This window comes from Trichosurus vulpecula, chromosome 1 (genome assembly GCF_011100635.1).
Source record: "Trichosurus vulpecula isolate mTriVul1 chromosome 1, mTriVul1.pri, whole genome shotgun sequence".
Classification (NCBI taxonomy): domain Eukaryota; kingdom Metazoa; phylum Chordata; class Mammalia; order Diprotodontia; family Phalangeridae; genus Trichosurus; species Trichosurus vulpecula.
The window spans coordinates 151,392,789-151,413,875 of record NC_050573.1 but is presented as its reverse complement, the minus strand read 5'-3'; the positions used below and the strand labels follow the sequence as shown (position 1 = coordinate 151,413,875).

The 21,087-nt window shown below is 38.7% G+C and overlaps 1 protein-coding gene across 1 annotated transcript; it reads right to left on the bottom strand.

Annotated features, from left to right (window-relative positions):
- Nucleotides 1-10,934: 10,934 nt before the first annotated feature.
- LOC118829496 (cytochrome b-c1 complex subunit 7) lies at nucleotides 10,935-20,556 on the bottom strand. Its single transcript, XM_036736496.1, has 4 exons — nucleotides 20,475-20,556; nucleotides 16,297-16,368; nucleotides 12,701-12,867; nucleotides 10,935-12,250 (listed from the first exon to the last, which is right to left on the bottom strand). The coding sequence occupies exons 1-4, from the start codon at nucleotides 20,491-20,493 to the stop codon at nucleotides 12,173-12,175; spliced, it is 336 nt and encodes a 111-aa protein (XP_036592391.1). The 5' UTR covers nucleotides 20,494-20,556; the 3' UTR covers nucleotides 10,935-12,172.
- Between the last annotated feature and the right edge of the window lie 531 nt (nucleotides 20,557-21,087).

Below are 21,087 nucleotides of genomic sequence, written 5' to 3'. Positions count from 1 at the left end.
TGTCCCTCTTCAGAAGTGTTTTGTTTCTGTATATGTAACATCTCTAGAAGCATCTGGTGGCACAGTGGGTAAAGTGCTGGCCTTGGTGTCAGGAAGTTTTTGTTCAGGCATCTTCAGTTGTGTCCAACTCTCTGTGACCCCATTTGTGGTTTTCTTGGCAAAGATACTGGAGTAGTTTACCATTTCCTTCTCCAGCTCATTTTACAGAAGAGAAACTGAGGCAAACAGGTTTAAGTGATTTGCCCGGGGTAACACAACTAGTAAGTATCTGAGGCCAGATTTGAACTCAGGAAGAGAGTCTTCCTGACTCCAGGTGTGGCACTCTATCCACTTAGTCACCTAGCTGCCCTGGTGTCAGGAAGACCTAGTTTAAAATCCAGCCTCAGACATTTACTGATCTCTACCTCAGTTTCCTCAACTGTAAAATAGGAATTATAATAGCATCTATCTCACAGAGTTGCCGTGAGGATCAAATAAGATAATATTTGCGAAGTGTATTAGCACAGAGCTTGGGGACAGTTAAATGCTTGTTCTCCTCCCCTCCCACGTGAATGTAAACTCCTTGAGAGCAGACTTTAATTCTGGTCTTTGAGCCCTATTAAGTTGTGTGGTTTTTATTGCATAAACAATGGAGAACTATTGACTGCTTTAGAGCATGTGGAGTAGCACAGTTACTGTTACAACAATCAGCAGGACAGTTGAAAGCAGCAACTGTTACCAACAGGCCTAAACAAAGGGATTTGTCTTTTCCCCATGGTGGAACGCCCAGCAACCAGTTCTTAGAACCAAGAGAAGCAAAGTTTCTTTGCTGGCCTTTAGCACTGCCCCATTTTATTGCTACAACCCAATTCCTCATCCTTGAAGAAAGAAGGGAAAGTTAGAAGAGCCCATTTAGCAACAGAACAAAACAAACGAACATTAAAAAAAAAGTTGAGGGGGTGAGATTCTGGTGTTCCTGATTCCCTCTGCATTGTATATGTCTTGGCTGTACTGCAAGCCTCAATACCAATGGGCTTGGTGATGATGAATCCATTGAGAGCACTGCATTCTGAAAAGAAAAGAAAAGGAAAAGAAAAGAAAAGAAAAGAAGAGAAAAGAGAAGAGAAAAGAAAAAAAAAAGAAGAGAAAAGAAAAGAAAAAAGATCTGAGCCATTCCCTATTCTCTTGGGTTTAAAACCTTGCCAAAGTGGCATTATAGTCATATTAATTTAGTATCAATGCGTAGGGCGGGGTTAGAGAGAAAAGAAACTGGGGGGTGGGGTCAATAAGGAGATTACAGTCTGGAGTCTATAAATGAGAGAGGCACTGAATTGGGGTTATGGTGGTTGGAATAGAAGTGACAGATGCAGAAGAGATCCTTAATCCCCCAATCCTATTTGTTACCATCTGACCACCAATTACTTTGTATATACCTTGCATTTTATCTGTGTACATTGTTATTTTTTCAAGAGAATGCAAACTTGTTGCCATCTGACCACCAATTACTTTGTATATACTTTGCATTTTACCTATTTGTGCACACGATGTTATCTCCCCAGAAGGCAAACTCTTTACTATTCCATTGGTCTTAGCATCTTCAGTCCCAGCACTATGGCACAAGTTGTCCTTGTTGAGTCATTCTCAGTAGAATCTGACTCTCCGTGGTCCCATTTGGGGTTCTCTTGACAAAGATGCTGTAATGGTTTTCCATTTCCTTTTCCAACTCATTTTACAGATGAGGAACTGAGGCAAACAGAGCTAAGGGACTTGCCCAAGATTACATAGCTGGTACGTGTCTGAGGCAGAATTTGAACTCCTGACTCCAAGGCTAGCACTCTTATCCATTGCACTATCTAGCTACCCTATTTAGCACATAGAGTGTACTTAATAGTGACTACTTAATAGAGGATACTTAATAAATGCCTGCTGAATGAATAATAAGAATTTATTAAACTTGGTGATTAGATGGATGTTCAGCAGGGATGTACCTGAGTCAGCTCAAACCAGATCCTCAAGAACTTGTTCAATTCTCAGTGAAAGCATATGCATCTGGAAATCAACAAACGCTGAAAAACAGGGTTGATTTGTTTTGCTGATTACCTAGACTTAAGAAAGTCATAGAGAAAATGTTAACAACAGAGATTACACTCAAAACACATGTTGCATGCTTTTTTTAATTCTAAGAGCTGGTAGTTAAACATTTCCCAGCATCAAAGATAAATCAAAGGTTTTAATCCAGAATGAACATGGTAATATTGTTCACGAGGATTACAGATTTGGAGCTACAAAGAACCTTAGGGGTCATCTAGTTCAACCTCCTAATTTTACATGTGAGTAAACTGAAGTCCACAGAGGTTGTCTTCTGCAGTCATATAGGTACTAGGTAGCAAGGCTAGTGTTTTCTACTCTATTCTCATATTTGCATTTATTATGCAAGTGTAGATCACTAAACACCAGAATCAATGATCCCTCACCAATTTACATTTTTGTCCAAATGCCTTAAATCATTGCTGATCCTGGATCAGACCTGGACCAATTGTGTTTCCACCCTCCACTAACCCCAATATAGACATTTATGGTCTAACAGGACCTGATCTGTTTAGCTGGGCAGTCTGCTTGTTCTCTTGTTATTGGAAGCACCCAACAATCTTTTCCCATAATTCACAAGAATGAATTTATCCTAATTCATCTGTCACCCATGTCATTCTTCAGAGTTATTTGTCAAACTTTTCTACAGCAAGATTTTGTAGTTGGTTTCAGCTATAATGCTTGTTTAGAAAACACAAAGCCACCCGACTTGCATGATATACTAAGGAATGTAATACAAATTCTGGTTTGCTTGTTTATGGTTTCTTCTTTGAGAAAGCAGTAAGAATGCAAAAAAACCACCACTTCACACTCACAAGTTGCAACCCTTTTCAGGCCAACTTCCACAAGAAAACAAGTCTTTATTAAGGTAAGATGCCGTATTTAATGTATATCTTCTGGTGCTGTAGAAGCTGTGAGCAGGAGATGGGATCTTAACCTCCTAATAACATTTCCATGGTGGCCTCTGGCCCAGAGATGCAGCCTATCCAACCTGGCCTACACTTTCTCAGCCTGGGGTTCAGAGGTTCAAATTTTGCTACTATTTATTCTTAGTATTTATGTATTTCTGAAATAATTTAACACATCTAAAACTGTGCTACCATTAGGCTCCTATCTTTTCTGTGTCACTATTTTTTTAAATTTAATTTATTTAATATATTTAGTTTTCAGCATTGATTTTCACAAGAGTTTGAATTACAAATTTTCTCCCCATTTCTACCCTCCCCCCCACTCCAAGATGGCATATATTCTGATTGCCCTTTTCCCCAGTCAGCCCTCCCTTCTGTCACCCCACTCCCCTCCCATCCCCTTTTCCCTTCCTTTCTTGTAGGGCAAGATAAATTTCTGCGCCCCATTGTCTGTGTATCTTATTTTCTAGTTGCATGCAAAAACTTTTTTTGTTATTGTTTTTGAACATCTGTTTTTAAAACTTTGAGTTCCAAATTCTCTCCCCTCTTCCCTTCCCACCCACCCTCCCCAAGAAGTCAAGCAATTCAACATAGGCCACATGTGTATCATTGTGTAAAACCCTTCCACAATACTCATGCTGTGAAAGACTCACTATATTTTGCTCCTTCCTAACCTATCCCCCTTTATTGAATTTTCTCCCTTGACCCTGTCCCCTTTTGAAAGTGTTTGTTTTTGATTACCTCTACCCCCATCTGCCCTCCCTTCTATCATCCCCTCTTTTTTTAATCTTTTTTCCTGTGGGGTAAGATACCCAATTGAGTATGCATGGTATTCCCTCCTCAGGTCAAATCTGATGAGAGCAAGATTCACTCATTCCCCCTCACCTGACTTCTCTTCTCTTCCTACAGAACTGCTTTTCCTTGCCACTTTTATGCGAGATAATTTACCCCATTCTATCTCTCCCTATCTCCCTCTCTCAATATATTCCTCTCTCATCCCTTAATTTTATTTCTTTTAGATATCGTCCCTTCATCTTCAACTCACCCTGTGCCCTCTCTCTCTCTCTCTCTCTCTCTCTCTCTCTATATATATATATATATATATATATATATATGTACATATGTATATATGTTTATATGCATATACATATATACAGACAGACAGACACATATACATGTGTATACATACACACACATACATACATACATACATATATATATATATATGTATATGCATATTCCCTTCAGCTACCCTAATACTGAGGTCTCATGAATCAAACACATCATCTTTCCATGTAGGAATGTAAACCAAACAGTTCAACTTTAGTAAGTCCCTTGCAATTTCTTTTTCTTGTTCTTTTTCTTGATTACCTTTTCATGCTTCTCTTGATTCCTGTGTTTGAAAGTCAAATTTTCTATTCAGCTCTGGTCTTTTCACTGAGAAAGCTTGAAAGTCCTCTATTTTATTGAAAATCCATATTTTGCCTTGGAGCATGATACTCAGTTTTGCTGGGTAGGTGATTCTTGGTTTTAATCCTAGCTCCATTGACCTCCGGAATAACGTATTCCAAGCCCTTTGATCTCTTAATGTAGAAGCTGCTAGATCTTGGGTTATTCTGATTGGGTTTCCACAATACTCAAATTGTTTCTTTCTGGCTGCTTGCAGTATTTTCTCCTTGACCTGGGAGCTCTGGAATTTGGCGACAATATTCCTAGGAGTTTTCTTTTGGGGATCTTTTTGAGGAGGTGATCTGTGGATTCTTTCAATTTCTATTTTGCCCTCTGGCTCTAGAATATCAGGGCAGTTCTCCTTGACAATTTCTTGAAAGATGATATCCAGGCTCTTGTTTTGATCATGGCTTTCAGGTAGTCCAATAATTTTTAAATTCTCTCTCCCGGATCTATATTCCAGGTCAGTGGTTTTTCCAATGAGATATTTCACATTGTCTTCCACTTTTTCATTCCTTTGGTTCTGTTTCATAATATCTTGATTCCTCATAAAGTCACTAGCTTCCACTTGCTGCAATCTAATTTTTAAGGTAGTATTTTCTTCAGTGGTCTTTTGGATCTCCTTTTCCATTTGGCTAATTCTGCCTTTCAAGGCATTCTTCTCCTCATTGGCTTTTTAGAGCTCTTTTGCCATTTGAGTTAGTCTATTTTTTAAGGTGTTGTTTTCTTCAATATTTTTTTCAGTACTTTTTTGGGTCTCCTTTAGCAAGTCATTGACTTGTTTTTCATGTTTTTCTTGCATCCTTCTCATTTCTCTTTCCAATTTTTCCTCTACTTCTCTAACTTGCTTTTCCAAATCCTTTTTGAGCTCTTCCATGGCCTGAGACCAGTTATGTTTTTCTCAGAGGCTTTTGTTGTAGGCTCTTTGACTTTGTTGACTTCTGTATGTTTTGGTCTTCTTTGTCACCAAAGAAAGATTCCAAAGTCTGGGACTGAATCTGGGTGCATTTTTGCTGCCTGGCCATGTTCCCAGCCAACTTACTTGACCCTTGATTTTTTCGTTGGGGTATGACTGCTTGTAAAGAGTACTATGTTCCAAGCTTGGGGGGATGCACTGTTGATTTCAGAGCTATTACAGCCAGCTCTGCCACACCAGGACTCCTCCTTCCCCAAGAATCCCCAACTGGACTGGACTTAGATCTTCAGCAGGCTATGCACTCCTGCTCTGATCTGCCACTTAATTCCTCCCACCAGGTGGGCCTGGGGCCAGAAGCAACTGCAGCAGTAGTTCTGTAGCTGCCCCACCTCCACTGCCCCTGGGGCGGTGGCTGAATCCCGAACTCTATCCCCCTGTCCCCAGCAGCTTTTCCTACTAACCTTCTCTGTTGTCTTTGGTGTTTGTGGGTTGAGAAGTCTGGTAACTGCTGCAGCTCACTGATTCAGGGCGCTAAGGCAGGCTCTGCCCAGCTTCTGGTCTGGTTGGTCCTCGCCACCCACACTGGGCTCTGCTGTGCTCCGCTTCACTCCCAGCTCCTTGGGGGATAGACTTTACCCAGAGACTATCCAGGCTGTCCTGGGCTAGAGCCCTGCTTCCCCCCGCTATTTTGTGGGTTCTGCAGTTCTTCTCTGTTGTCTTTGGTGTTTGTGGGTTAAGAAGTCTGGCAACTGCCACAGCTCACTGATTCAGGGTGCTAGGGCCGGCTCTGCCCGGCTCCTGGTCTGGTTGGGCTTCCCGGCCCACGCTGGGCTCTGCTCCGCCCCCAGCTCCGTGCACGAAAGACCTCACCCAGCAACCATCCAGGCTGTCCTGGGCTGGAGCCCTGCTTCCCTCTGCTATTTTGTGGTTCTGCAGTTCTAGAATTGGTTCAGAGCCATTTTTTATAGGTTTTTGGAGGGACTTGGTGGGGAGCTCACGCTAGTCCCTGCTTTCCAGCCACCAGCTTGGCTTCCCCATCAGTGATATTTTTTAAGTTGCACCCCTGACCCTATTTTTCCCATAAACTCTATGGTTTTTACTGCTCAATTTTGCACAGTGCAGAGCTTTTTTGCATATGTCTCATTACATCAGGACTACACATAATTCTTTCCATTTCTGCTGAGTTATCGGAAGCTTCTTTTGACATATTACGGGCCATCATTCTGATGCATAGATCATCACAGGATATACTTTGGAGCTTAACATTAACCTCGAGACAAGTAGGGGGGATGGGATGAGAATACCTAGCCACTCTTTATGAGTTCACTTGACCCACATGACCTACGTTCTTAGAATGGGTAGCTGTGACGCTGAGCTACTGTCAAGACTACTGTCAAGTGGGTCTTTGAAAGAAGGCAGAGAATAGCAAAGTTTCCAGGACTGGGAAAGAGCAAATGTTCTCACAATCTTCAAAGACAGGAAAGGAATGTGGCCTACAAAGTATAGGCTGGTGAGCTTTACTGTGGTGCTTGGCAATATTCTTAAACACGATTAAAGAGATGATTTTGACATCTGACGGTTTCTCATGCTATTCTTGTGCAAAATATGAGATGTAGGATAGATGATAGTATAGTTAGATGGATCTAAAATTAGAGGCAGATGGTGGCACAATGGAGAGTTCTGGGCCTGTAGTCATGAAGACCTGAATTCAAATCTGGCCTCAGACACTTAGCAGCTGTGTGACCTTGGTCAAGTCACTTCACTTTCTCCAAATGTAAAATGAGGATTATATGCCTATCTTGAAAGATTGTTGTGAGAATTGAATGAGATATTTGTGAAAAGTGCTTAGCATAGTACCTGGCACATACTAGGTGCTTAAGAAATGCTAATTTCCTCCCTGATTGAGATGGCCAAACCAAGAGAATAATTATTAATGGTTTGAATTCAACTCGAAAATTCTCCAGTGGGATGTCTTGCTCAGGAATCCATGCCTGGTCCTGAATGGTCTAATATTCTTTATCAGTGACAGATAATATGCTTATTAAATCCGTATTTGTTGTATAGTTGAAAGACGATGACAGTCACAATCTTAAATAAATCTCAAACTAGTGGACCAAATGAGGCCTCCATCTTCATACTGCCTAGATAACGATGCCTTTTTTTTTTACTTTTTTAAATAAAGTTTTATTATATTTTTAAAACATAAGAACCATTCTTAGCTCAGTGACACAAAAACAGGCAGCAGCCTAGATTGGGCTCTCAGGTCAGCTTGCCAATCTGTAGGTTAGAAAGTTGGGCCAAATAGATTAAGATTCTAGTAATAAGAAACTTAAAATGGGTTCACTTGGGTTCAAAAAAACTGACTCCACAAGTACAAGATTTTGGGTCACACAGCAAATAGCAGCTTATCTGAGACAATTGAGTTTTACTAGGTGGCAAGCTCCGTATGAATCCACAATGTGATCCAGTACCTCAAAAACCTAAGGACACTCTTTAAAGGTAGGTCATTATAAACATACTACAGGTCACCTGAACCCATCATGTGTCTCTCCACTGTTATTGGGGTCACTTACAACCGACTATTCAAAGAATGTATTGCTCGTGACACATAAAATACCATCGAAAAGCATTTTTTGTTCAAAAGTTGGGTTTTTGTGACAAGGGACACATTAGGATCAGTAAAAACCCTGCAGTTTCCCAACTATAATGCAGCCTGTTCTTTTGCTTTTATTCAATTATGAGTCAAACTCATTTTCCATTTTGTTATGAGGGGTTCTTAGCCTGGAGTTCATGAATTTAATATCCTACTATCTGTATTTCAATAGTTTCCTTTGCAACTTTTAGATTATATATTTAAAAAACATTCTGAGGTGTCTGCAGGCTTTATCAGACTGCCAAATGGGTCCACGACAGAAAAAAAGAACCCCCATTTAGATATTTAAATGATATACTAATTCAGTGAACTGACTATTCAACTGCATGTCAGTCCAAATTAAAAAAATTTCCTCATCCATTTGTTTTTTCATATGCAGATTTTTAGGTGGATTCTTTTGTGTAGGTATGAATCTCAGAGGAAATTCTGTCATGTTCTGGGCCTTGATGAAATACATAATAAAATGCCATTCAAAAAAAACAGTATCTGAGGAAACTCAACTCTATCGGAAATTCTCCTTGCATTTGGCCTTTGAACTGACCATGTTCCATGAGAGTGGTGAACACCTTTCAAAAGCCTTTCTGTTTTATGCCTTTATCAAGGCATGAAAAAAATTGAAGTTTACAGACCAAAATTTAAATCCAAGATGAAGCAGTTGATAAATTCTGAGACATTCTAAACCAAGTCAAAAAACTAATTGTCACTTGGGGACTTCAATGAGAAAGTCAGCACAGGAGATTATGGCAAGAATATGTTGGAAGCTATGATCCAAGATTAAGAGAAGGACTGATGATGAAGGATGCTACTCCCTTCTTGGCAGAGGTGACAGACTAATATGATGAATAGCTAATATGAGAATTTGTTTCGCTTGAGTATGCATGTTTGTTATGAGGGTTTTTTCTTTTTTCAGTGAGAGGGGAAAAATAAATGCTTACTAATTAAGAAGCCTCCCACGCATGACACACCTGACAAGTGGTTAATCATCAATAAGCATTTGTCTACTATGTACTAGGAACTAGTCATTCAGCTTCTGTTTGAAGACATGGCTAGCAACTTATGGGCAAAAAATAATCTAGAATGAGTAGATCGTAAGCTGAGTCAATGATATGTGCCAAGAAAGAGTGATCTCGTTGAACTTTGCTCCAGACAGACAGAATCTGGAATATCAGGTCCAGTTTGGGTAATGCATTTAAGAAGGAAAACTGATGAGCTACTTCACAACAAAAGAAAGGAACCAGGTCAGAAGCTAAAAGTTATGAAAAGTGAGAATTAGTTGAAGAAAATGGGATTCAACATGGGAAGAAAAAACAGTGGCAGGGGAGAAGGCATGATAGCAGTCTTCAAATATTTGGAGGGTGATTGCCTAGATAAGGGATTGGACTTTTTGGCCCTTGAGAGCAGAAAGAAATGTGTCAATTGATAGAAGTTAGAGATTAATCTCAGGAAAGGAAGGTACCACAGAATCCATCTACTCCGGGGTGAGGAACTTGTGGTGTCCAGGTCCTCAAGTGCAAACCTTCAATTGAATAGAAACTTCATAAAACAAATCCCCTTAATTTGTTCTGTAAAACTTGTGGACTCAGTCAAAAGGCTGCACTTAAGGACTGTTCTATTCTAACTCAAACCTGAAAAAAAGAATCCTTCCTCAGTATACCCAACAAGTGATTATCCATCTTTTGCTAGCTCTCCAGTGTGAATGAATACACTACCTCTTAAACTAACCCATTACTATTTGAGAGCTCTGTTGGAAAGCTATGCCTAAATCACGCCTAAATTGGCCTCTTTATAACCTTTACCTATTGCTCTTAGTTCTGCCCTTTAGCCAAGTAGATTTAGGTTTAAATCCACTTCCACATGGCACCCACCCTTCAAATACTTGAACACAATAATCATGCCCCCACCTCTTCCCAGCCCTCTCTTCTCCTAACTAAGCATTCTCAGTTCCTTGAAGAGATCTTCACCACCCTGGCTAAATTCCTCAATGTTTTTTTCCAAAATAATACCTCGAATGGAATACATTATTCCAAATGTAGTATGACCAGAGCAGAGAAAAAGAGGACAAACACCTCCCAACTCTTGAACACTATGTTCCCTCAATGAACCCTAAATTACATTCCTTAGTCAACACATCATCACATTGTTGGCTCAGTAAGCCTTTAGTCCACTAAAAACCTCAGATCTGTTTGAGTTTAGATCAAGCGTTCTTCATCTGAGATCTGTAAATTTTTAAAAAATATTTTGATAACTATATTTCAATATAATTTCATTTCCTCTATAATCCTATATAAACTTTATGCATTAAAAATATTCTGAACAGTCTAGGCTTTCATCAAACTGCCAAAGAGAATCATTTAAGGAAAAAAAAGGTTAAGAACTCCTGGTTTAGATAAACTGCTAACCATGCTTCTACCACGTACTTGTGAAGATGATTTTCTCAACCATAACGTAAGACTGTATTTACTCCTATATTTGGTCAAATATGCTAGCCAGTCAAAATCTTTTTAAACACTAAATCTCTGTTGAACTTAATAAAAATATTAATAAAGAACCATACAGAGCTCTGGGGGTGCTCCTTTGTAAACCTCCTTCCAAGCTGAGGGTGAATCATTAATGACTACTCTTGAGGTTCTGCCATTCATCTAGTTTAGAACCACCTAATAATGCTTCAGAATCATATAACCCACATCTCTCCATATCTGCAATAAGAACAGTGGGAGAAACTCCTAACTCTTACACTTATGACTATAGGCAAGTCACTTGACTTCTCTGAACTTCAGTTTTGTCACTTGTAACATGGTGATAACACCCAAGTACCAACCTCCCCACATGCCCACTCTTGTTGTGAGGTTCAAACGAAGTGTATGTAAAACAATTTTCAAACTTTAAATAGCTATACAAATGTCAGCTATTATGATTTACAATCAAATATGACACTTGCAAATAAAAATTCTTAAATTTAATAAAGAATTAAGAGGTTCTATGTTATGAAGGCTCATAAGTTTCAATTTCATAAGAAAAAATGTCCCTGGGTAATATCTCTTAAAATAAAAACCTCAATTTATTTATGGACCTGTTTTTAAAGTTCAAGCTTAGGACTGAAAAACAAAAACAAAAATAAGGTTTGAAATTTAGTGTCTAGTCAATAAAAGTCACAAGCTGGAAGAGAAACAATTCTTTTTGTCCAATCCTCTCAAATACAGATTAGAATACAGAGGTCAGCAACAGCTCAAACCTCACCTCCATAAAACCATTTCCAGCTCTACTTAATGCACAATGTTCTCTTACTCTCATCTCCTACAAGAGCCCGTAGATATACTCCCTTTACATGGTACTTATCAAAGGCTAATTATCGTACTGTATAATATAGTATTGTATAATAACTGTATTATTTAACGTACGACCCATCTACCTCTCATCACCCCACCCCCCGCCCCCCAGATTATAAATCCAATGGGAGAAAGGACAGTATTGTATCCTAACTACATAAGAGTATCTTGCACTTAGTGGGTATTCAATAAATGCTGATAAATTATAAATTATTTTGGTTACTGGGTTATTTCTACGTATTTTCCAAATAGAATTTATGTTGTATAGAATTGAATGAACCACAGAAAGAGAAAACTTTGAAATGCACTATAAATAAATTTCACTGGATTTTCTATACCACTTGGAGAGGCAGAGTTATAGGAGACAGAACACTCAGCTCAGACAAGAGACATGGATTCTAGCACTGACTTAGTCCCTGGATTGCATCCTCCTGATTCAAATTCCAGCTACCTATCCATGACACCATCTTGCTAGAATTTTCTCCTAGAATCATCTTGATTGCATATTTACACAGCTAACTATAAAGGAACAACAGCAATTCGTTAATTAGCTAAAGTAGTGGTGAAAAAGATCACTCATTTAAAATTACCTCATCCTCCAAGCTACAGGAAGTAGTTATGAGGATAACCTTAAAGATACCAGAAATTACATAACACTGATTTAATGTGAATATAGCAAGGTTCAAGATATTCGGATGCAAAGTTTTCTAGTTCACCAGTTCCTATGATAGTCATTTATTTAAATAAATGCACAGCACACGGTTACAAATGGTTAGCTAACCTCATATTTTGTACAACCATCCCTATTAAAAAATATTCTCAAGACTAATGTACTGATATTCTTTTGATGTGATTATTTCTTATTCCATTCTTCTCTCTCTTTTCTTTCACGTATAACTTCCTTCAGATATGGTTGAAGGTATAATTTGTCCTAAAGAAAAAAAATGACAAGATGTTATATTACATGCTGTGATTACCAGTTTTATATATCCAATTTGAGTTACTAACAAAGAATTCATTGAAACAATTACTTTTTTCTAGTCACAAATAAAGAGAAAATATTTTGAATTTTAAAACTCAGAAAAGCCAGATTTTCCCCCACAAAGATTTTTTCAAAAATAGCTTTGCCAATTTATGGGAATGAACACTGACACAAAGGCTGCTTGTCCCGAAATTCCAATTATTGGAGGTCAAACTGGACTTAGCTTCATTCTAGAAAGGGAAAGCAGCCAAAACCCTCAGAAAGAATCCAGTTTTACTCTGTCATCTCTAGTTCAAAGAATCACAGGGAGCCAATCTGACAGACTAACTTATACAGTCATCTTTTTTCCCTAACAGTTCCTAATAGCCAGAACTCTCAGTTATATGAAAGGCTTTATACCTCTTCATATTTTGTCCACTGGTTTTTAGGCAAGATCTGGTGCCTCATGGTCAGGTCCAAAGCTCTCTTGATACGAAACATCCGATCATTATACAGGTTCTCTGGAAGCCTCCTTATGGCCTCTTTAACATCTTCATCTTCATAAAGTGTGTCATCACGCATTAACCCTATTAACAGGAAGATTAGATGAAAGAGTTGAATTGGACATTTTTTGAAAAACAAAAACTGTTACAATTTTTTAAGTCATGGAAACTTCTTAGAACTGATGTTACAATTTAATATATGAAGGGTCAAGCAGTAAAATCTACAGATGATTTGGTAACTATGGCTCAATTACTATTTGTTTTGAGGCAAAAAGCAGACAAGTATAAAATATACGCACAAAACAAGTTTTCATTAAATAGTAGGTAAGCTAAAGTGAAATTTAGGCAGGAATATATTACACAGAAATGGTGTGGTAAACCTAGGAACAACAAATGATCATTTAAAGCTACTGATAAAAATTCATGGCATTTTACTAAATTTAGTTTTTCATCCTAGCCTTTTTACCCTCTACAATGCCTTATGGTGGCTAACAGTCAAGCTTAGGTTCTCAAAGATTATATGAGCAGAGTGAAAGTTCTAAAGATTACACTAAGCTAGAAAGGCTTTCCGAACAGTTCCAGTGACCCAATGGTATCTACTGTCTAAGGACAAGGACAGTAAGGGAAGCTCCACAGTATGTTGATCACTAGGTGATGAACACTTTGGTCAATCATAGCAACCCATAAAAAAAGAGAAAAATTTTAGATGTTCCTTAGTACTGTGAAGCCCCCTTCTGCTTCCTCTGTGACAGGGTGGCAGAAATAGGTCCGACAGAACCAATAATTACAGTTTTTTGATGTCCTGTAAACACAAGTTTAACTGTTCATACTCTGAAAATGAAATTTTAATCCAACGACTATGATTCTAAGTTATTCTACTACTTAAATTAGTGTTAACAATTCTCTATAAATGAAACCAGATGATGGAAAATTGTAGCTAAAGGGAGAGATGGCTAAATGCATCTTCTTGAGGAAGCAAGTAATGGAATTTGACCATGTCCTCAAAGGCAACAAAAAACATCACTTCATGTTACACAATCATCTCATACTCATTAAAAAATGAGAAAGAACTACAGTTTATAGGCCAACTTCTAAAGTGGGCTCAGAGGACACTGAACAATATTAAGAAATTAAATTTGAGACTAAGAAAGGAAAAACCCCAAAGTCTGGATTTTTTCAATACATCCATCAGTTCTGGTTTTATTTTTCCTCTCCAAAAAATGCTATTTGTCATGAGATGACTCTCTGGGATGGGAAAGGAGAGGGATACATGGGATATTATGGTAATGTAAGAAACAGAAAATATCAATAAGAACAAAAATAAGGCCAAAGATTTGTGTATATAATGAATATGTTTTTTTTCCAAGAAGAGTTAGAAAGTATTGGACATTATGAGCACTAAACAACATAAAAAAAAAAACATTTAAATTGACTTTAACTTGGACAGGAAATTCCTGGTTGCCAATCCAGGAATCATTTCAGAATTAGTTTTTACATGTAGTCAAAATGACTAGTTAGAACAAATATCAAAATCAAATCCAAATTAGAAGGATAAAGGCAAAGATATTGTTTTCAATTACAACTCCAACCCAATCTTTTTTTAATAAGATGCTGACTGAAAAATGAAACATAGATATAAAAGCACATACTGATTATCATATCATACAGAAATTTAACCAAAGTACTGCCACAGTTAAAGAGCTCACAAACCTTCTTGGGCAGCAAATTTTGTTTTCTGTGCCAAATGGGAGTCATGGCAATCATGAATAACTTTGGTTTAGGGGACAATCTCTTTTGCAGAAGCTTATGGAAATAGTGAACTACACATTTCCTGAGAAAACAGGTGGAAGCAGCAGAGAAAATAAGCATGCAGAAAGTTCTGCGTGAGACCCAACTGAGAAAAATCATCCCAAAATTATTTATTGAAGAAACTGGAAGGACAAGTAGATGCAAAACCAGAACATATTTGCCAAATTTCTATAGTGATCTGTTCTGATTACTGATAACGGTGGAACCACTACATATGGACCCTAACCCCAATAAGAAATGTTCCATAAGAGGTGAAACTGAAACTTAAGATCAGAAAGCTAAGAAGATCAAGTGGATCTGACCAAATGCACAAAGAAAAAAAAAATCCATGCTGGAATTAATAAAATTCTGCTATTTGAAAGGTTCAATCTTCTAGATAGTTCAAAATTCTAGATAGTGCCAAAAGAAAACGAAAAATCACAAGACAGAATTATCACTAAAAAGGTGGCCAGGATAACATCAGCAAGAATTAACCCAAAAGCTTTTGTTTCTATAAAATCTCTGAGAATGGTCTTGATACTGATCAGGGTCTCCTTATGAAAAAGAGGGTAGATTTTCAGATATCCTACAGTACACAACACTTCCATTACTTAACACACTGTAGAGAAGTCAAACCCTACTATGTCAATTTGTTGCTTGCCCCCTCAAGAGCCCTCTCCTGGTCCCCCAGCTGCTAGTGCTATCTTCTGTAAGATTTCTTTCCATCTAATCTGTATATTCTGATTTAATATATAATGTTGTTGCCCATCTCCTCCTTTTCTTCCTACCCCACCCCCACTCTCTGATGAAAGGGAATGTTTTTGCTTTTCAATACTTTGCACAGTGCCCGGCAGTTAAGTTGCTGAATGATTTTCTTTAACACTCATGTTCTCCCAGGGATATTAAATGGCTGAGAATAACTGAACACTATAATTCAAAAGATTCAAAATTTGAACTGACCCAAAAAGCAATACAGAGGTGCATGGTGGTTAAAAATAGGATACAGCAAACTACAAAGTTGAGGTGTACAAGATTATCACCAAGACAATGTGATTTGTAAGGAAGATGGTGGTCATGTATCAAGAATAAAGGATAATAAATAATCCAACTGATGAATTGGCACCCATGAAGCGGAAGATTTCCATTGCACTGGCTAGATTCTCTACGGAGTGGATATGGACAAAAGTCACACAGGATGAGAAGCTATAGATGGGTTATAATCGGAACTATTTCAAGAAGTTCTAACAGACTGATGTTATCACAGATATATCAAGGTAACCTTGTTTTTTAAGATATGTGATTTAAAGAAGATAGTTTATGACACTGGCACGTCACTTAATTGCAGAGAAAGTACTAATTTGCATTGAAAACAGAGGTTTTCTCATCTAGGAGTTCCGTATACCAGTGAAATTAGAGGCACAGACCACATCCCTACAATTTGAAAGATGCATGTCAGATTAATTTGCATACAATAATCATACCTAGACATTTACATTTTAAATTTGTTCTTAATCATACAAATATAGGGGAGCCATTTTTTGATGCTTCCAAATTTTCTAAAAGCCAACAACACTGTGTAGAAAGTTACAGAGACTATCTATGTAGTCTCTACCAACAGTAAATTTCGGAATTTCTTAACATTGAATCATTTTAAAATGACAGAATCTGTTTTTTAAAAGAGTACCATTTTTAGAATTTTTCAAATGCAAATATAAAGATACTTACCAAGTTTGTTGAATCCTGCAGCATTGTAATACCACTTTCGAAGACTCTGGAGCCATTGGCTTGATGCTACAGCTGAAAGTACCATAATGTTAGTTAATACTATTCATCAGGAATACTCAAAGTTTGATAAGCAAACATTTTACATTACTCTTCCAGGGTTATCTGGTTAGTTGCTTTACCTCTCAGCTCTACAGAGAGGAAGACTCTGTAATAGTTACAAAGAAGGCGCTGCTTTGACTTGGTAGTTTATTCACCTACGAGTTCCCCATACCAGTACAATTCCTATTCAAATACCTATATTATACTGACTCTGATGGATCTATCTGAAAAGATTATAAGTGGTAAAGTGGTTAAGTTTAGAATAAAACTATCTTGAAGCTAAAAAAGAAAACATGTAGTCTGCCTCAGACACTTACTAATAATGTGATCCTGGGCATGTCTAACTTCTCCGGGCCCTAATTTCCTATTTGTACAATGAAGATAACAGCACCTACCCCAAAGGCTTGTTGTGAGGATCAAATGAGTTAACACATTTGAAGTGTTTTGCAAACGTTAAAGTGCTCTACGGAGATGAGGAAAATGAGGTCCCAGAAGATTAAAATGATTTGTCCAGGGTCATAAGTCCAGCTCTAGCCACTTCTCCATCTAGTTATCTCATGCAAACCATTATTACTGATTTAAACTGGGCTAATGCAGGTCTTAATGTATAAACATACCACTACTAACAAGTAGACCATAAAGATAAAAATAGCTGCTGTAGAGCCTGCATACCCATCACTAAAACTGCAAATGCTGTGTGGGGAAAAAAATGGAGCTGACTACAGATGCTTATAGGTCAGACCTGATAGTTACTATGTGTCAAGTTGGTTAAACTGCTTTTTATTATTAAAAGGAAGGACAGCACAGGAATATAGGGAAATGATCCTGATGTAAAAAAAAAAAAAAAAAAACGAAAACACTGAAATATTGATAATGAATCCTAAGCTACCTTGATCTCCATTTATTTCTACAACCACATGCACTGTTAAGTAAATCACTGTCTGGATGTAACTGTGAGGTTAAAAAAAACAAAACAAAATACTGATAATATTTTAACAGGATGCTTAGAGATCCCTGAGTTCAGAAGAAGTAAAAAGCAATTTCTAAAAAGCAATCAAATGCTTAATGGAGTTGAGTCTGAGGAATAATTCTCAGACAGGTCCTGCTTGCCTAAGTCCAAAGTATTTTCCCTATCACTGCCTAAATGTTTTATCTTCATTTCATTATACATAATAGCATAGATTTAGAACTGGATGAGAGCTCAGAGACCCTTGGGTCCAACTCCCTCATTTTAGAGATGAGGAAAATGAGACACAGGGAGGTTAAGTGATTTGCCCAGGATGACATAGTTAGAAAATGTTTGAGGCAGGATTTTTTACACAAGTCTTCCTGACTCCAAGTTAGGCATATAATTCCTCAAATTAGAGATTCACTTTAGTTAAAAGCATCCTTTAAAAAATGCAAACATCTCTGAGAAGGTTGTTACTATCAATCATATATACATTTCAACAAGATTGTTGGTTTTTTTTTGGAGGGGGGTAGGCAGGGCAATTGGGTTTAAGTGACTTGCCCAAGGTCACACAGCTAGTAAGTGTGTGTCTGAGGCCACATTTGAACTCAGGTCCCCCTGACTCCAGGGCTGGTGCTCTACTTGCTGCACCACCTAGCTGCCCCAACAAGATTGCTTTTAACATTTAGCAGGATTTGTTCCTCTGGGGAAAGAATTTTGACAAGGTCCCAAGAACATGAAGCACACTGGGAAATACCCATGTTGACACCACTGTGAGGGCTTCAGAGCAGCACTGAGGAACAATGGATACCCAGGGAGAAAACTAAGAGTTAGAAACTGAGTATAGAGAAAGACTTGAGAAATACAAAGGGCAAAAAGGCTATGTTAAAATTTTTGCCTAGGGATCTGCCCAGTGAATAAGAAAGAAAGGAAATTCTATTCTAGTACCACATAGTTCCGTGGTCCAGGGTTTAGGGTTGGACCAGGAACCTAACTACATTCTCACAATGGGAAACTGTATTCTAATCTAAACAACTACTTTACAAATGAATTTTTGGAATACAACTGACAAATATTTCAATTAAACAAATTAAGTTCCCAACTTCTGCAAAGCACTGTGAAATGCCCTTAGAAAACTGAAAACCATGCCTACTGTCAGGGATCATACATAAGTACGGGGAGGAAATGAATGTGTATTAGAAAGGATTCTGTAATAATTTCAAGATATTCAAAATAATTCTATGGGGCTTTCTCTACCAAAGGAGGGGAGGAGTAGATTGGGGGGAAAAATTCTAGCTATAAATACTGGTAAAAATAAAAGTAAATTCTGTCACTCAATCCCTGGAGTTTTGGAATAGAGGAAACCTCCTGGACTTGAGGAGCCAGAAGACGAGAGCTCTAGCGCTGAAACTGTTAGCTATATAACCATGAGCAAGTCTATTTCTGTCTCCAGATCCGTTTCCTGGTCTATCAAGAGAAGATATTGGAACAGAAGATGTCCAAAATCCACTTCAGTTTTAACACTGCTATGATGATTTATAAATGTTGTGGTAGGACAACTTCCACTAATCAAAAATTGAAAGGATCTGGAGGGCAGTTTAACTTAAGAATCTTTTAAAGGATTTTTATATCCTGTTTATATGCAAAATGTAAAGTAATTACAAATGAGTTATCCATTTATTAAGAGTAATTGCAATTAATATATTTGAAAGCAATAAATGTCCATTTCTCTTGAAAAATTTCACAATGCAAATATGCTCCTTTAGGCATTTTTAAACATTCAAATGAACCAAAATATAATTATTTAATAATTACCTAATTGTCTAAGTGGATATTTGGTGAATGAACAAGCACCTACACTGTCCTAGTATTCATCCTCTGTCAGAAAAGTTCACTGAATGATCTCAGGTCTTTTGACTCCAGATTGAGAGCTCTTCCGACTTGATTGGGGGGGGTAGATAATGAAAAGAAAACAGGCAAAGAAAAAAGTGTTCCCCTGACTTGGGAGGGGGGGGGAAGGGTAGAGAGTCCAAAGGGGAAGTTTTGGAGGGGGCTCAAATCTATCCAAGCTATCTTTTTAGAGTACCTAAAGAGGAAGGAAACAGCTACACCATTTCTAACTGAGCATGTCCTTTGTAGCTGAAGTTCTGTGTCCTCTAATGATTTCAAGATACTCCCTACCAAAGGAGGGGAGAGGGATGATTCTAGCTAGAAACACTGTAGAAACAAAGGTAACTTTTGTCATTTAATCACAAGAGATTTGGAATAGAGGGAACTTTCTGCACTTGCAAATCCCAAAAGTAGAGTTCTGGCTCTGACATTGCTAACGAAGTAACCTTGGACAGGTCCTTTCCTGTCTCTGGACCTCGGCTTCCTGGTCTATCATTTCCTGAACTGATGACCCAATGAGACCTATATAGTTTATGAATATGGACGAATTTGTTTTGCTTGGCTACATATGTCTATTTGTCCAAGGGCTTGGTTTTTTTCTCCTTTAAAATTGGTACAAATGAGAAGGCGAAAAATAAACACTTAACTGAAATTTAAACTTAATTCAACTGAAATTTTACGTAAGTTTACATAATTCAACTTTAAATTTTACTGCCTTTCTACTTTCTACTGCACTAGAGTCCAATGTCCCGTTCCTTCACAAAGCCTGATTCAGGCGCAGGATGGAAAGACGGCAGAGGTGAGGGAAATGCGGTTATTTCCAAACAGCTAGTACTTTTGTGGCGCCTTAAGGTTTGCAAAGGGCTTGGACAAGTAACAGCCGCATGGGTACATAATACGCAAAGCGCTTTTCATACCGCGGCTCGTCTCCTTGATTCTCCCGCGGCCCAGGCTCTATTATTGCCTGAATTTTATCGACAGAGAAACGGACTTTCCCTGCGTCACCAGCCCCTCTAGTCCCCTGATAGCTGAGCCCCCACCCCCCCACCCCCACCCCAGGTCACCTTGGGCCCAGTCACTCCGGACCTAGCCTCCATCCAGGCGCTCTCTCGGGGCTGGGGCCTCACACTTCCCTGCCGCCCGCCGCCCGCTCCAGATGGCTGGAGGAGCCGCGGGAAGGCTGGAGGCCTCCCGGAGCCCAGCCCGCCCCACCTGAATTTCGGGCGCCCTGATTCCTTACCAGGTGCGCGCGTCGCCATCTTGACCTGGAGAGACCGGTGCTTTGCCTTCTGGGTAAGTCCTAGAGGTCACTAGGAATCACGTGGAAAGGAAGTCGGGCCTCCGCGGAGGAGGGGGCGGGGCGGGGCGCGAGAGCCATGGCGGGTGGGGGGTGGAGCCGAGCGTTGCTCCGGCGCAGGCGCACTTCGGCTTTCATCTTTCAATGGGTAGGATTCTACAATGGATGTTTGGCTGTAGGCTAGGCCCTTTATCTCTCGGAGCCAAACACATGAAACATTTTTTTAAGGTCCTCAACACAGATTAGTGTCTTGAAAACACTTTATTTTATTGTTCAGTCGTGCCCAGCTCTTCAGGATGCCTTTTGGGGTTTTCTTGGCAAAGCTACTGGAGTGGTTTGCCATTTTTCTTCAGCTGATTTTTACAGATCAGGAATTGAGGCAAACAGGGTAAAGTGACTCGCCCAGGGTCAGACAGCTACTACGTCTCTGGGGCAGGATTTGAACTCAGGCCTTCTAGACCTAGCTGCAAAGTGATGGGGGAAAATGTTAATAATTCAGATTAAATTTAAAAGTGTGTGTACAGGATAGCCAGTTGTTGAACATCTACCAGCATAC